This window comes from Lynx rufus, unplaced genomic scaffold, assembly GCF_022079265.1.
Source record: "Lynx rufus isolate CCGP_SWC_20201006 ecotype Redwood Valley unplaced genomic scaffold, mLynRuf1.p SCAF_12, whole genome shotgun sequence".
NCBI lineage: Eukaryota > Metazoa > Chordata > Mammalia > Carnivora > Felidae > Lynx > Lynx rufus.
The window spans coordinates 49543508-49558250 of NW_025814826.1; the positions used below are offsets into that span (position 1 = coordinate 49543508).

The 14743-nt window shown below is 39.0% G+C and overlaps 2 protein-coding genes across 2 annotated transcripts in view; one reads left to right on the forward strand and one right to left on the reverse strand.

Annotated features, from left to right (window-relative positions):
• MRPL13 (mitochondrial ribosomal protein L13) overlaps nt 1-8556 on the reverse strand; it is a 49253-nt gene extending 40697 nt beyond the window's left edge. Inside the window, exons 1-2 of the mRNA XM_047074136.1 lie at nt 8484-8556; nt 5265-5388 (exon numbers count right to left, since the gene is read on the reverse strand). Coding sequence (XP_046930092.1) covers nt 5265-5388; nt 8484-8510 — 151 coding nt within the window. The 5' untranslated portion in view covers nt 8511-8556. The remainder of the gene's footprint in view (nt 1-5264; nt 5389-8483) is intronic.
• Nucleotides 8557-8887: 331 nt separating this feature from the next.
• The window catches only part of MTBP (MDM2 binding protein), an 80280-nt gene continuing 74424 nt past the window's right edge, over nt 8888-14743 (forward strand). Inside the window, exons 1-4 of the mRNA XM_047073873.1 lie at nt 8888-9005; nt 9812-9892; nt 14338-14411; nt 14508-14656. Coding sequence (XP_046929829.1) covers nt 8888-9005; nt 9812-9892; nt 14338-14411; nt 14508-14656 — 422 coding nt within the window. The remainder of the gene's footprint in view (nt 9006-9811; nt 9893-14337; nt 14412-14507; nt 14657-14743) is intronic.

A 14743-nucleotide genomic window follows, 5' to 3' on the forward strand; every position in this document is an offset into this window, starting at 1 on the left:
TCAGGTCATGATCTTGTGGTCTGTGAGTTCAAGCCTGGCGTCGGGCTCTGTGCTGACAGCTCAGAGCCTGAAGCTGCTTCAGATTCTGGGTCTCCCTCTCTCTCTGCCCCTCCCTAGCTCACACTCCCACTGTCTCTCTCTGTCAAAAATAGATAAACTTAAAAAAATTTTTTTTAAAAAACAATTTTTTTAAAAGATCTTGTATATTACCTTGTTGATAACACTGCCAAGAAAGAAAAAAAAAAAACATAGTTTAAGTGGCTAAGAATCACCACACTGATGTGGAATGGGTAATTTACTATCTGATGAAACAGGTGCCGGGGTTCTGGTCCAAGTTCTATTATAATATAGCTGAGTGACAGGGAGAAAGTCATTTTATTCTTCTGATTTTACTTCTCACGTATATCAATGAGGCAATTAAAATATCTAAAGTCCTAAGGAATTCATTCTATTACTTGGTAATTCTAAGACTATAACATTCTCCTTGTCTGCCAAAAACCACAGATACTGTTTTTAAGTTTATTTCTTTATCTTGAGAGACAGACACAGTGCTTGTGGGGGGGGGGGTTGGGTAGGGTCAGAGAGGGAGAGAGAGAATCCCAAGCAGGCTCAGCACTTCCAGCACAGAACCTGACATGGGGCTCAAACCCACAAACTGTGAGATCATGACCTGAGCCAAAACCAAGAGTCAGACACTCAACCGACTGAGCCACCCAGCGCCCCACAAAAACCCGAGATTTTTAAAGCAAACAGATTTATAATTAGTCAAGCGTAGGTCTGCTGACCACTATTTTACTTTCAAGGTGTGGTTGCTCCTCACTATTCATGTATTCTGTATTACAAATTTGCCTATTCTCTTAAAATTTATTGATAATCTCAAAACTTGCAGTGCTTTCCCAGTCATTTGCAGACATGTGCACGGCAGTGAAAAATCTGAGTAGCTTGATGCGTAAGCTGAGGTCAAATATGGTAATGCACTGTCTTTTGTTTCGGCTCTTTTACTATAAACCAGTGTCCTTTTGTGGTCTATTTAGTGCTAGGTTTTTGGCATTATTGTGCTTTTTATAAGTGACTTTGCTGTTTAAAATATCCCTCGAGTCTGATGCTGAAGTGCTGTGTAGTATTCCTAAGTGCAAGAAGCCTGCAGTGTGTCTTACAGAGAAATCCTGTGTTAGATAAGCATCGTTCAGGCATGAGTTACTGTGTGGTTAGCCGTGAGTTCAACGCTAAAGAAGCAACAATATGTATATTAAACAAGCTGTCTTTAAACAGAAACACACATAAAACAAAGCTATTTATTGCCTGGCTGACAAATGAATGTTGTGACTAGAGGCTCATTGGAACCTAACCATATCTTTAAAGCCATGGTTCAGTGTTCGCTCTCTTTCAGCATTCATGGTGACTTTAAAGAACGTAACTACGGTGAATAATGAAAACTGACTGTGCTCATTAAAACATTTTCTTAAAAGTGTCATTCCACAAAACATTTTTGATAAGCATCTCTGAAGGACCAGATGTTGTACTAAGTGCTTGAAAAACTAACACTGACATGACAAAATCCTTACATTCATATTCCATACTTAAAGATTTCACAGGTTGTGGGCTGACTTTGAAATTTTCATTAAGTGAAGAAAAAGAGGGGCGCCTGGGTGGCTCAGTCAGTTGAGCGTCCGACTTCCGCTCAGGTCATGATCTCACTCTTCCTGAGTTCGAGCCTCGCATCAGGCTCTGTGCTGACAGCTTGTAGCCTGGAGCCTGCTTCGGATTCTGTCTCTCTCTCTCTCTCTCTCAAAAATAAATAAACATTAAAAAAATTTTTTTAAAAAGTGCAGAAAAAGATTAGAGCAGCAAGTATGAGAAATGGACGAACTCATGAGTTCTTGCGTTTACCCAAATCAACCCATCTGCAGTACTTTCCCTGCTAGCTCCACAGATCCAAAATCTAACTTAGCTAAATGCCAGAGCCCCGATTAAAAGTAATTTCTTCATTCTCAAAACTCGTATTCATGAATGCATATATTCACTCAAAAAACATTTTATGTAGTCCAACTATGTGTCAAACACTATTCTAGACACTGGGCATATAGCTGTGAAAAATTTAGGCAAAGTTCCTACCCTCTTAGAACTTAGTGTGGTGGAGGTGTGGATAATACATATTTATATATGTCAGGTGATCAGAGAATGCTAATTAAAAAAATTTTTTTTTAATGTTTATATTTAGGAGAGAGAGAGAGAGTATGAGCAAGGGGGTAGGGGGTGGGAAGTGGGGGGAGGGCAGAAAGACAGGAAGACACAGAATCTGAAGCAGGCTCCAGGCTCTGAGCTGTCAGCACAGAGCCCGATGTGGGGCTCGAACTCACGAACCATGAGATCATGACCTGAGCCAAAGTCGGATGCTTAACCAACTGAGCCACCCAGGTGCCCCTAAAGGCAAGGTAAAGTATAGAGTGAAAGGGTGAGATGACAGAGGAACTGGGGAAGCCCTCTCTCAGAATACAAATGAGCAGAAATCTGAAAGATGTGAAGAATTAAGCCATAAATCTGGAAAACCCCATCCAGGCAGAGGGAACAAAATATGAAAAGGCCCTAAGGCAAAAATGTGCTGACAGGCACATTAAGGAAAGAGCAGCAAGCCTTAGTGGATTACCCTAGGAGGTAGGAAGCAAACTCAGCAAGGTAAAAGGGACCACACCGTGTAGGTCCTTGTAGGGACTGGCAAATGTTGGCTTTTACTTTCTCATTTGGAAGAGACATCTGCAACTCATCTGTAGAGAAAAGACCCTATTGGGGCAAGAGTAGGAGCAGCGAGATCAGTGAGGAGGCTTTTGGAATAATCCCAACTAGAGAGCAAAGTGGTTTAAAATTACAGTAGAAGAGTTAATGAGAAGTAGCTAGATTTCAGATACATATATTTTTTCAGATATATACCCATATATATGAGTTGAACAAAGAGAAGTCACAAATGAAGCAAACACTTCTGACTAGCCCAACTAAAAGAATACAGATGCTGTTAACTAAGATGGGGAAACCAGAAGTAACAGGTTGGTTTTGGGTGGGGGAAATCAGGAAGTAGGACATCTCCGAGTTAAACACACATTAAAATGTTGCAGATGCCCACTGGACACCTAAGGTTTATTAAGTAGAAATGTGGTTATGGGAGTCTGGAATACAGGGAAAAGGTAAAAAATGAAGATATGAATTTGGGAGCTTAGCCTAACAGAAAATATTTAGAGACCTGAACCTGAATGTGATTGCCTAAGGAATGTGAAGGGGTCCAAAGACCAGGCTTCAGGGCACTCCTATTTTTTTTTTTTTAAGTGTATTTATTTATTTTGAGAGACAGAGAGAGAGTGAGCAAGGGAGGGGCAGAGAGACAGAGAGGGAGAGAGAATCTCAAGTAGGTTCTGCACTGTCAGTGCAGGGCCCAACACAAGGGTCAAAACCAGGAACCATGAGATCATGAGCTGAGCTGAGCTGAAACCTAGAACCAGAGGCTTAACCAACTGAACCACCCAGGTGCCCTCCATGCCCCTCCCCCTCCTAATTTTTAATGAGAGAAGATTGGGAGTTTGGAAAGTTGAAAAAAACAAAGGGGACTGGGAAGGAGGAGTTAGTAAGAGAACGCATCCAAAAACAAGTAAAGAATGTGTTTAAGAAGAAAGTTCTTTATATGACAACTAGCCTGGACTCCTCAAAAGGTTAATGGCAGGAAAAAATAAAAGAGAAGGATTCTTCTACATTTAAAAAGACTAAAGGAACATAACAATTAAAGGCAATAATACATAAAACTTGGTTGGGTCCTGGTTTTAAAAAAGTAACAGCTATAAAAAATATGCTTGAAACTACTAGGCAAATGTGAAAATGCACTGGACATTAAACTGTACAATTAAATTATGTTTATTTTGTTACGTATGATAATGGCATTTTGGTTACATAGGGGAATATACTTATTCTAGGAGACACATGCTAAATTCAGGGGGATTTATTGAGACATCTGCAACTTATTTTCAAATGACTGAGTAAAAAATTACATGTTAAATTGTACATAAAAGTTAGAAAAACGTAGAGGACAAATAACTCAGTGGAAATATGGCAAAAGACACGCACAGATATTTCACAGAAGAAGAAATGATAAAAGGCCATTAAATAGTGAAGAGATACTTAATTCCATTTGCAATGAGGAAAATGAAAATTAAAACCACCACGAGAATGCATTCCACATTTATGAGAGTAGTCAAACTTAAAAAGAATGAAAACATCAACTGTTATTGAAGATGATGGCTAATAAAAACTCTGGTAGGAGAGGACATTAGCATAAAGACTACCTAGTTTCCCATGCACCTTTGAACCCAGTAATTCCTGTCCTATAGACAGATCTGGGAGAAACTCTTCCACCTGCGCCCTGGAAAAAAGGTATAAGAATACCAACAGGGATATTGTTTGTAATGGCAAAAAAATTGGAAATAACGCAAATGTTGAGTGTATGGGTATTTATTTCATCATCATTGTAACTGTTAATTTTCTTTAAAATATTACTTATATTTAAAAATAGATTTGTCTACATACTGTATCTACATACTGTATATATCTTTGTGTATTTCATGTATCAAAAAGTTAACACTATGATCAGCTGCACAAAATGTTGCTGACAGGTCAAGACAAAGAGTAAGAATTGACACCTAGATCTCGTTGGGTGTGCACTGAAGTGCCTAGGTAAGTGAAGTCAATCAGAATTACCTACAATAAGCTGAAGACCTTAAGTCTCAAAACAACTTTTTTCCTTTGTTTTGGAAAAAGGTTACAGAAAATCAAATCTATCAATTCAAAACAGTAAAAAGTAAACTTTCCATGTTCCGCTAGCTCTATCCATCTTTCTAGGGGAAAGGGTTTTAGAAGACAAGACAAACTTATTTTTTCATTTTCAAAAACTCCCTATTCAAATGTTCATTGCCATGTGAACACACACGTGTAAGAGTGAACATTTGATTTCTAGTCCCACTCAGGATGAGAGTGAAAGGAAGGCTACTGAGAATTTTGCTGGGGTAATGACATAAAATGGGGTTATCTCAGGCAAACTGGTCTGTATGGTTTTCCTGTGAATAAACCAAATTCATTTCAGTGCCCTAGTAGGTTTTTTTGTAAGAATGGAACAAGGGATCCCAAGAAAAAAAGAGGTACTTAGAAGTAGTTCAGTCAGACTTTTCAACATTCTATTCTGGCATGAAAATTATGGATACTCGTGACAGATATAAAATGATACTCACTCAGTTGATGGTATACAGGTTTATGCAATCCTTGAAGTCTGATTGATGCCAAAGCAGCCAGTTTGCCAGGGGGCTGCATTTTCCCATCTAAGAGATACCAAACCCGAGCAAAAGTGGCCCATTGCTTGGGGAAAAAAAAGACAGAGAGAGAGAGACAGAGACAGAGAAAACAATAAAGAAAGTTCTAATTAAAATGGAAATAATTGAGATTATTATATACCATCATGTATATTCTACTGTTAATATCAATAATTACTTTGAAAAAAGATCCTGTCACTAAATAATCGTTTTGGTTTTGTTTTCATTTGTTTCTGGAAAAGGAGGGTCTTTTTACATTCTACAAAGATTAACACAGTAATTTTTCTTGCCTGCCTTCCTATTAGCAGTGTGGATGATATTTTATTTAAAACATTTCAAAGATATATTTTCCTTTATATTATGACAATTTTTGATATCATACAGAATAGAATCTGGAAGAGTAATGGGAACTCTTATGAAGAGTTTATAAGGTCTTCAAAAATATTTTGAAGACTAATATGTATTAAATTGAAAAATGAGTAGCTAATTGGGAACTGAAAACTATTCAGCAGTTCAATTCCATGGAAGAGGTAAGTAACAGAATATAGCTAGACAAGTATAGATGGAGGATGTTGAATAAACTTAAATTTTACATAGCTGCCTTACACAGATATCTTTAGGCTGCGTCAGGCATAAACCATTGTCTTTGTAGTATCCATCAGTACCTTCAAGCTCTCAGAAAATTCCAGCCCATAGAGATGTCAACCAGATGCTTTCTGTATGCATATACACAGGTTGCTAAACAATGCTGGAAAAAATACAATCAGGCTAATTGGGTTTATTTTAAATTTTATTATTACAAACCTCATATCAGCTTCTAAACTGCTCACCATTTTTTTTTCCTTTCTTACTTTTCTAGTTTCTACTTGTTCTCCTCTCTTTTGTCAGATTTCTCGCTTAAGTATTTCACATATTTTGATGCCATTGTAAATAGTATTGTATTTTTAATTTAAATTTCTGTTTGTTGCTAGTATATAGAAATACACCTCATTTTTTGCATTTTGGTCTTGTACACTGCAACTTTGCTAAACTTATTTATCAGTTTTAGGAGCTTTTCTTAGATTCCATCTGATTTTTCACAAAGACAATCATGTCTTCTGCAAATAAAGACAGCCTCTAGCCCATATCTTTTCCCTAGTACTCTCAGCTTATGACTAACTAAAAAAATAAAAATAAAAATAAAAAAGGATTCAAACAGTGGGAAGTCTACAGGACAATCTTTTGTCTTCAATAAATTGCAAAGGAAAAAAATAGGAAAAAGAACTTAAGAGAGAATTAAAAAAAATGAAATTATTACATTCTAAATCCTAAACCAAAGGAACAAACAGTAAAAATTTATGTATTTCTATAACATAAATGAGAAAATTGGGGATTTGAACATATACTAGATATCTGATATTAAGGAATCATGATTACTTTTTGTCTTTGATAAATGGTATTGGGATTATATTTCCAAAAAGAATCCTTATAGAGAACATACTGAAATATTTATTTATGAAATAACAGGAATCTAAGATTCATCTCAGATTCATAAGGGGAAGAAGTGAATGGGGGGTACAGATGAAAAAATATTGGCTATGAGGTTTTTGAAACTGGGCTGTACCTTCATTTATATAGGATTGAAATTCTCCATAATAAAGTTAAACAAAACAAAACAAAAAACAAACCCTCTCTAGCTCACTTACCCACTGCCTCCTTTGAGGCAAATTCTCCCAAAGAGTTGTCTTTACTCCAATTTGTCCTCATGCTGACTTCAGCCTGCTCCCCCCTGGCTTTTCTTCTCCCACACCCATCACCCTCTCTCTATTGCCTGTCAAAGTTACCAGGACCTTCATGTCACTGAATCCCTTGGTCAATTCTAAGTCTTCAATACAGGTGATCATTTCCTTCTCCTGGATATTCTTTCCTCACTTGATTTCCAGGACACCACCCTCTGTTGGTTTTTTCCCTACTTTGCTTGTTTTCCTATCTCTTGCCACTGAAATGTTGAAATGTTCCAGAATTCAGTTCTTGGTCCTTCTCTCTTTTCTATACACACCTTCTCAATAACTACATCCAGACTCGTATGTTTACATGTCATTTCCATACTTATGACTCCCAAGTGTAGAAATTTACATCTCTAGCCTTGACCTCTTTCCTGAACTCTACAATTGTACCAATTGCCCGTTTGGTAGCTGCACTACAGTGCTTTTTAAACCATCTCCTAAAGACTAGTTTGTCCCCATTCCATTGCAGATCAATATTTTGATTAAAAAAAAAAAAAACCTTGTTCAAAAACCATTAAAATACCGCCATATCATCAAACTGCTGTAAAGTTTTCAAATTTTTAATTTTACTTCTTAAATTTGCTTCATCCAGGAGAGGTAACAAACAGTTCAAGGAAGGAATCACTCCTGGAGCAGGACTGGGCTAAGAAGCATCTCAGGTCAACACACCCAAAGCTGAACTCCAGCTCTTCTACCTGAAACCTGCTTCAATTTCAGTCTTCCCTATCTCAGCTGATGGCACACGCTTCCGGTTTCAGAAACAAAAAACCTTAGAGTAATCCTTGTTCTTTCGTTGTCAGCTCACATTCAATCCTTCAGGAAATCCTTTTGACTCCACCTTCAAACAAAACCTGACCACTTTTCAACCCTATACTGTCTAGTTCGGTTTGTGCCACCATCGTGTTTAGCCTGGATCACTGCAGTTGGCCTCTAAACCGACTCTTTGTTTCTACCTTCCACCAATCCCCACCTCTGAACAGTCTATTCTTAACTCAGCTGCCAGAGAGCTCCTTCTAACACTTTTAAGTGAGATCACTGTCACTTCCTGGCTCCAAACCCTTCACTAACTAGATCCTCATTTTATTCAGTAATAAGCAAATCCTTACAATGGTCTACAGTGCCCTATCTGAATACTCTTTCCTTAGAAAAAAAAGTCATGAAAAGGGCTAACTGAAAAGAGGAGACGAATACCAAAGAGAACAACAGCAAGCGGCGACCAGAATCACGATTCTCATTAAGTGCTTTCCCGAGGCATCATCTCCTGGCCCAGGAACTCCTCTTTCCTGCCCACTCAGCATCACTAAATCCACCGAAGCCACTGACTTCCTTCTGCCAGCGTAATGAACTCCATCAAGCCACAAGAGTTCGAGCTCACCTGGGGCGCCCTAGAGAAACTCGACATTTTCTCCACTTGCAGGACCGTCCTATTCCCAGGGTCCACGGCCAGACCCCAGCATTAATGGCCCGGCGGGAAACATATATAGGCAAGCATGACAGTTCCTAGGCCAGCCAGCCGTCGTCAGTTTCTCTGCTTTTTCTGGGTCTCCTCCAATCTTCCCATGGTAGCACTTTCATCCTGACAGGAGGAAATAATGCAGTCATTGACAGAATAACTCCCCCAAAGAACCCGCCGGCTGGAAAAGCTGAGGCAAACCGACCCAGCGCGCACAATTTCCAGCCGACCTAAATTTGGTGGATGGAAACCGGAAGTGCCTAAGCAGCGCGCGACTATTTGGATGTGGAAACCAAGATCTGAAATAGGAGCTCGGCTCGAAGGAGATGGATCGGTACCTGCTCCTTGTGATCTGGGGGGAAGCAAAAGTCCCGTCAGCAGCGGGTGGGGAAGTGGATCATGGGCCTGGGAAGTCGTCCGTTGAGGGTACCGAGAAACAGCCGGGTAAGCGCAGGGCTGAGAAAGAGCGGGAACCGCTGGCGGGGAGGGGAAGAAATTTAAGTTTGAGATCAAGTTCTGCCGGTGAGGGAGGGGGGCTATCTCGAGTTGTCCCGAGAATCTGAGACTCTATGGGATCGGCCCAATAAGGGCTGAAAAATGTCATTATCTTCGTGGAGAAATAGGGACAAATTTGTGGATGCACAATTCCAGTGCTCAGAAGTTCTTGGCACAGTAAAAATTTAACTGATTTATTCTCTGTGCCTTCGGAATGGAATGTCTTATTGTTAGAAATATATGCATTCAATAGGCGATTCCGTCAACTCTATGTTCCAAATACAAGTAATACAGAAAGGAACAAGATGGACAAGGATCTTACTCTCCTAGAGTCTATATCCTAATGGGAGGAGATATCCTACATATAAAAATAAGATTTAAAAAAATGGTAAATTTAAAACAATCGTGACCGTTTGAAATTACACTCCTTTTTGGTGTTTCTGTCTATAATCCGCACTGCATTTTATTTATTTGTTTGTTTTGATTGAGCAGGCATCTTGAGGAGAAAATATATGTGGTTGTGTATAGAGTATTGTGACAGAGTTTCCCTTCTCTGCTTAAAATTATCCTTTGGGGGGAATTTTGAATATTTAACTGGCTAGGGTGTATAAACCAGAGGAGCCTTTTGGGTTTTCTCTGTGTAGCTCTTTTATGTACAACATGTTTTTCTGGAGAGTCTCTGATGGTGAAATTGGAATAGGCCTAGATTATGTAACTCTTGTGCCCATTGAGTTAGTTTGCCTTTTCTTTTTCAGATTTAACAGCAGCAAATGTTTATCACTTCCTGAAAAGAAGCATTAGTGCTTCAATGAATCCAGAAGATAGTACTTTTCCTGGTAAGTATAACACGAACCCCTTTTTTCTCTGGCCCTGTATTTGTATTGGAAATAAATTTAATTAATTTGGTCACTTAAAAGTATGAAAGATACTTGTTGACTGCACACATCACTGGGATAGGGAGATAAGTAAGGAAATACAAAACTGAAAAAGATGCTAATTCCCTCTTCCTGCTGCTTGAATGTCATTAAATTGTTTGAAAATTATTATGAAAATTATTCTAGGTTCTCAGCTTGACTTTTGTTCCCTTTGTGGTATTTCCTTGCCCATCTTTAGCTCCATATATAATAGGGTAATGTGGTATTATAAGGAGGATTTATGATTTGTCCTGAGTACAAATACATTATTAACGCTCTTACACATTTCTTACCATTTTTTTCCACCGTTATCGCTTATTGATTTTCTTCAAAGCACTTCATAATTGTTAAACACAGTAATCTTGTCTCCGCTCTTGTCTGTTTTACCTTTTTCAAAGTATTTGGCTAATTTGACGAGCCTTTGCTTTGTAAAAATCTCTTCTCCTTTGGTTTCTATTGGCATTATACAAATCCATCTACTTATTTTTTTTTTTATAGTTATCTTCTCTTTTACTTCCTCTTCTTGGCCTCTGAGAGTGTCTTTCAAGGGCTCAGAAAAAGGAGATAACCAAAACAGACCAAATTAAAAGCTGAAGGAAGTTTCTGGAGATGCTCCGGGTAGGGTGCTCACTCATGCTGCCCTAGTCTGTTTTGGTTATAAATGTTCATGCTGCCCTAGTCTGTTTGCCAAGTTGTGGTAGTACTCATTACTTTTTCAAGTTGGTATAATTTAAGTCAATACTACTGGTATTGCAAGAAAGCTTTTCTTTCGCTTATGCCTTGAAAGTATACATTGAAGAAATATTGGGAGCATTATAGGAATTCTTGGGATAACTTTTGCTTCCTGTTTGGGTAGATAGAAGTTTCTTGTCCAAGGGGCGCCTGGGTGCCTCAATCTGTTGAGCATCCGACTTCAGCTCAGGTCATGATCTCTTGGTTCCTGAGTTCAAACCCCACATTGGGTTCTCTCTTTCACAGCAGCTATTTTTAGAATCCATTTACATTAGATTTGAATGTCACTTTTGGTGTTAATCACTTTTTGCTTCTTTGCTGTGCCTTTATCTTTTTTTTTTTCCTTTTGCCAATTTCCTCTTCCTGTTACCCATTTTTGTAAAATATGTAAATTTATTACTGGGAGACAAGAAGGAAACACAATTACATATTTGTCATCTATTCATATGAACTGAATAACAGCTATGCAGTGACCAATCAGCAACAAACTTTGAAAAGTAGTAATGTGATTGGTCACTGATCATGATACACATCTTTGATTTATGTAGTGATTTGCGGTATGAGAAGCTAGCAGTGAAGTTTTGCTTTAGGCAATTACAGTTGATTAGTAAACCATGATAGCTGCAGTTTGAGCCCTGTTTTGGGGGATCAGGTGTTATTTAAATCATGGGACCTGAAATCTGCATATCAGAACCATGCAAAGAGATTGAATTTCTTACCCTGTGAACATTATTGCTTTCAGTAATATGGCAAGTCTCAGAAACTAGAAGTATAATATGATTATAATGGAGATAAGGCTGGAGAGATAGGCATAGCAATGTGGAGGACTTTGTAAATCATGTCAGGGCTCTTGGACTTCTTCATAATGACAATTAGCCATTAAAGGCCTTAGTGAAGGAAGAGATCTGGTGACATCTGTGTTGTTGAAGTGTTCTGGCTACAGTCTAGTGGACAAATTGGAGGAAAGTATAGGCATGAGGGGGCTGCTGCAGAAGACCAGCTAAGAAATAAGAGAGGTAGCTGAGGTAGAGGAAAATGGATCTGAAAGAAATTATGGAGGTAGAATCCACCTGACCTAGTGTTGCATTGGTGTGATTCAGGAGAAGGGTAGTGTGAAGAAGCAATCAAGAATGACATTAGATTTCTGGCTTGGGTATAGTATAAGTGGTGGCATGTAGCAAGATAGGAGAATTAGAGTTTGAGGCATGGTAGATGAGGGGCCATAAGACAAGCTGAGTGAGAGCCCAGCACAAGCTAGCACAACCACCCCCCCCCCCCCCGCCCCGCCCCGGTGGAATATGTGTAATATTTCTCAGGCACTCCTGGCTGCCCAAGAACAAAGGAAAGGACAGAAAACAAATGGTTAAACTGATAGAGTCTCCATTAGTTTACAAATATCTTAGTAATATTACAAGAAAAAACAATCTTATTAATAGCCTAATCTCCAGGAACTCCCTACCATCTTAATGCTAATGCTTTGTTAGAGGGAAAAACAACCTTAGCTTGATAATAGCTAGGCCTCCAGTAATCTGTGAGTCCTCTTTAGCATATGGAAATCTCTTCAAGAAACTCCCTCTTGACTTTATCTCCCCCAACTCCTTGGTATATAAGTAGTCACTGTTCACAACCCCAGTGCTGCTCTTTCTGCCCACAGGTCCTGTCTCCTTGCTTTAATAAAATCATCTTTTTGCACCAAAGGACATCTTCAGGAATTCTTTCTTGGCTGTCAGCTCTGAACCCCACTATCACCCCAAGACCTCATCAAATGACATGTTCAATTCGGAACATGTATTTAGTTGCCCCGTAAGATGTCAAATTGAAAATGTTTTGCAAAAGTTGGATACGTGTGTCCAGAACTCAAAAGGCAAAGTAAGGCTGGAGATACAGATAATAGAATCATCAATATGTAGATGTCAGTCCAAACTATGAGAAAGGATGGGATTGTTTATGGATAGTGAGAAGAGCAGAAAATCTTGAACTGAATCCCAATATTTAAAGGAACTGAACACCAGTTTTTGTTTTTTTTAACGTTTATTTATTTTTGAGACAGAGAGAGACAGAGCATGAACGGGGGAGGGTCAGAGAGAGGGAGACACAGAATCTGAAACAGGCTCCAGGCTCCAAGCCGTCAGCACAGAGCCCGACGCGGGGCTCGAACTCATGGACTGCGAGATCATGACCTGAGCCAAAGTCGGACGCTTAACCGACTGAGCCACCCAGGCGCCCCTGAACACCAGTTTTTAAAGGCATGAGGAGTAGCTGGAAAGATAGGTTCCACAGAAATCAAGTGTTTTAAGGAGAAAGTAGTCAACTGTGTCATCTTTCATTCCTTTCTTATTCTTATGTTGAGAGGTCAAGTAACAACAGTGGTAAGAGCTATCAGATTTTATAACGTTAGTTATTGGTGCCTTTAATGAATGTAGTTATGATGAAGTTTTGGGGTGATGCTGGGGTGGTCTGGAGCCGAAGGCCAAGAAAGAATTCTTGAAGACCTCTTTGGTGCGAAAAGGTGATTTTATTAAAGCATGGAGACAGGACCCGGGGGTAGGGAGAGCTGCATGGGGTCATGACAGGTAAACTCATTATATACCCTCAGGTTGGGAGGGGGTCAGGGATAGAGTAAGTCTCCAAGGAATTTTGGAAGCAAGGTTTTCAGGACCTTTAGGGGCTACCTGTTGCTAGGGAAACATCATTTATTACCGTTTAATAAAACCTCAGTCTGGATACACTTCAGTTGTATATCAGGGCCATAAGCTTGGAGTATGATTGCTAGCATATATCTTGGGGCAGTTGAGATAATGGAAGTAGATTTACAGGATCCTCGAAGTTGGGATAATGTTAAGCTAAGATTCTCTTTTGCCCCTAGCAAAGTGTCATCCTCCAGGCAGCTGAGCTCCTAGAGGGAGGTCACTCTGCTGGTTTCAAGGACTTGTCATTGGGCTATAGGCAGGAAGGGGATTTAATTTTTCATTTGCCTTAGTTTCCCACATTACCATGGCAAGTACTTAAACCCCTTTCCTTTGTTCTTGGGTAGCCAGGAGTGTCCAAACAATATTCCACTGGGCCGAGGGAGGGAGGGTACCCACCTGTATTTTGCCCTCAACTTGCCCCACACTCCCCCATCAGTTACAGTTGCATGTTGGATACACAACAACATTTTGAAATGGCTTTAGAGGGGAGTAGAAAATGTCATGAGGCTATTGTTTTATCTCCTCTCTCTCTTTCTGGCCAGGCTGAACCAGACCTTCGTTGTCTTTGAAGAGGGAACTAGATCTCTTACCATCACTTATGCAGTTATGCATGACTCAGTAGTAATTAAGTGGGTGTTGGGGTTTTTTTCTTGGTAGGTTTTAGTGTTTGAAATGACGATTAAAATAGTATGGATTTTGAGTTGTGACAAAATAAAAGTATTCATTGTGAGTGAATAATTTTGCTCTTTGGGCAGATTGTTCTATTTAAATTTTTAGAGATTTTAAAAAGATCCATGTAATATATATGTATATGCATATACACACGTATATCTTGAAGAACTATATACTGTAATAAAAACTATATAATTCTCTAAGTATAGATACTGTAGCATCTGCTTATTTGTGATACGCCTTTCTTCTAATAAGCACGATTTTGTTTTCAAGCCTGTTCGGTAGGCGGCATACCTTCTCCCAAGAAGTGGTTCTTTGCAGTGCAGGCAATATGTGGATTTTATCAGGTAATAGAAATGAAAAAAATAGGCATTAGTGAATGTCTTTGCCAATGTAAGTAATTTCAGAAACCCATTATTTAATGCAATCTTTTGATATATTAGTTTTGCAGTTCTCACTGGGAAGAGATACATTTTGGTACAGAAAAAGATGAAATTGAAGATGTTCTTCAAACAAATATTGAAGAATGTTTGAGCGCTGAGTGTTTTGAGGAAGAAGATAGTAATAGCAGAGAATCATTATCCTTGGCTGAGTATGCTTATATGCTTTCTATAATATCTTTAAAATATTTTAACAGTACACAGTATTTCAGCCACAAGAGTGAAAATGAGATTTTTTT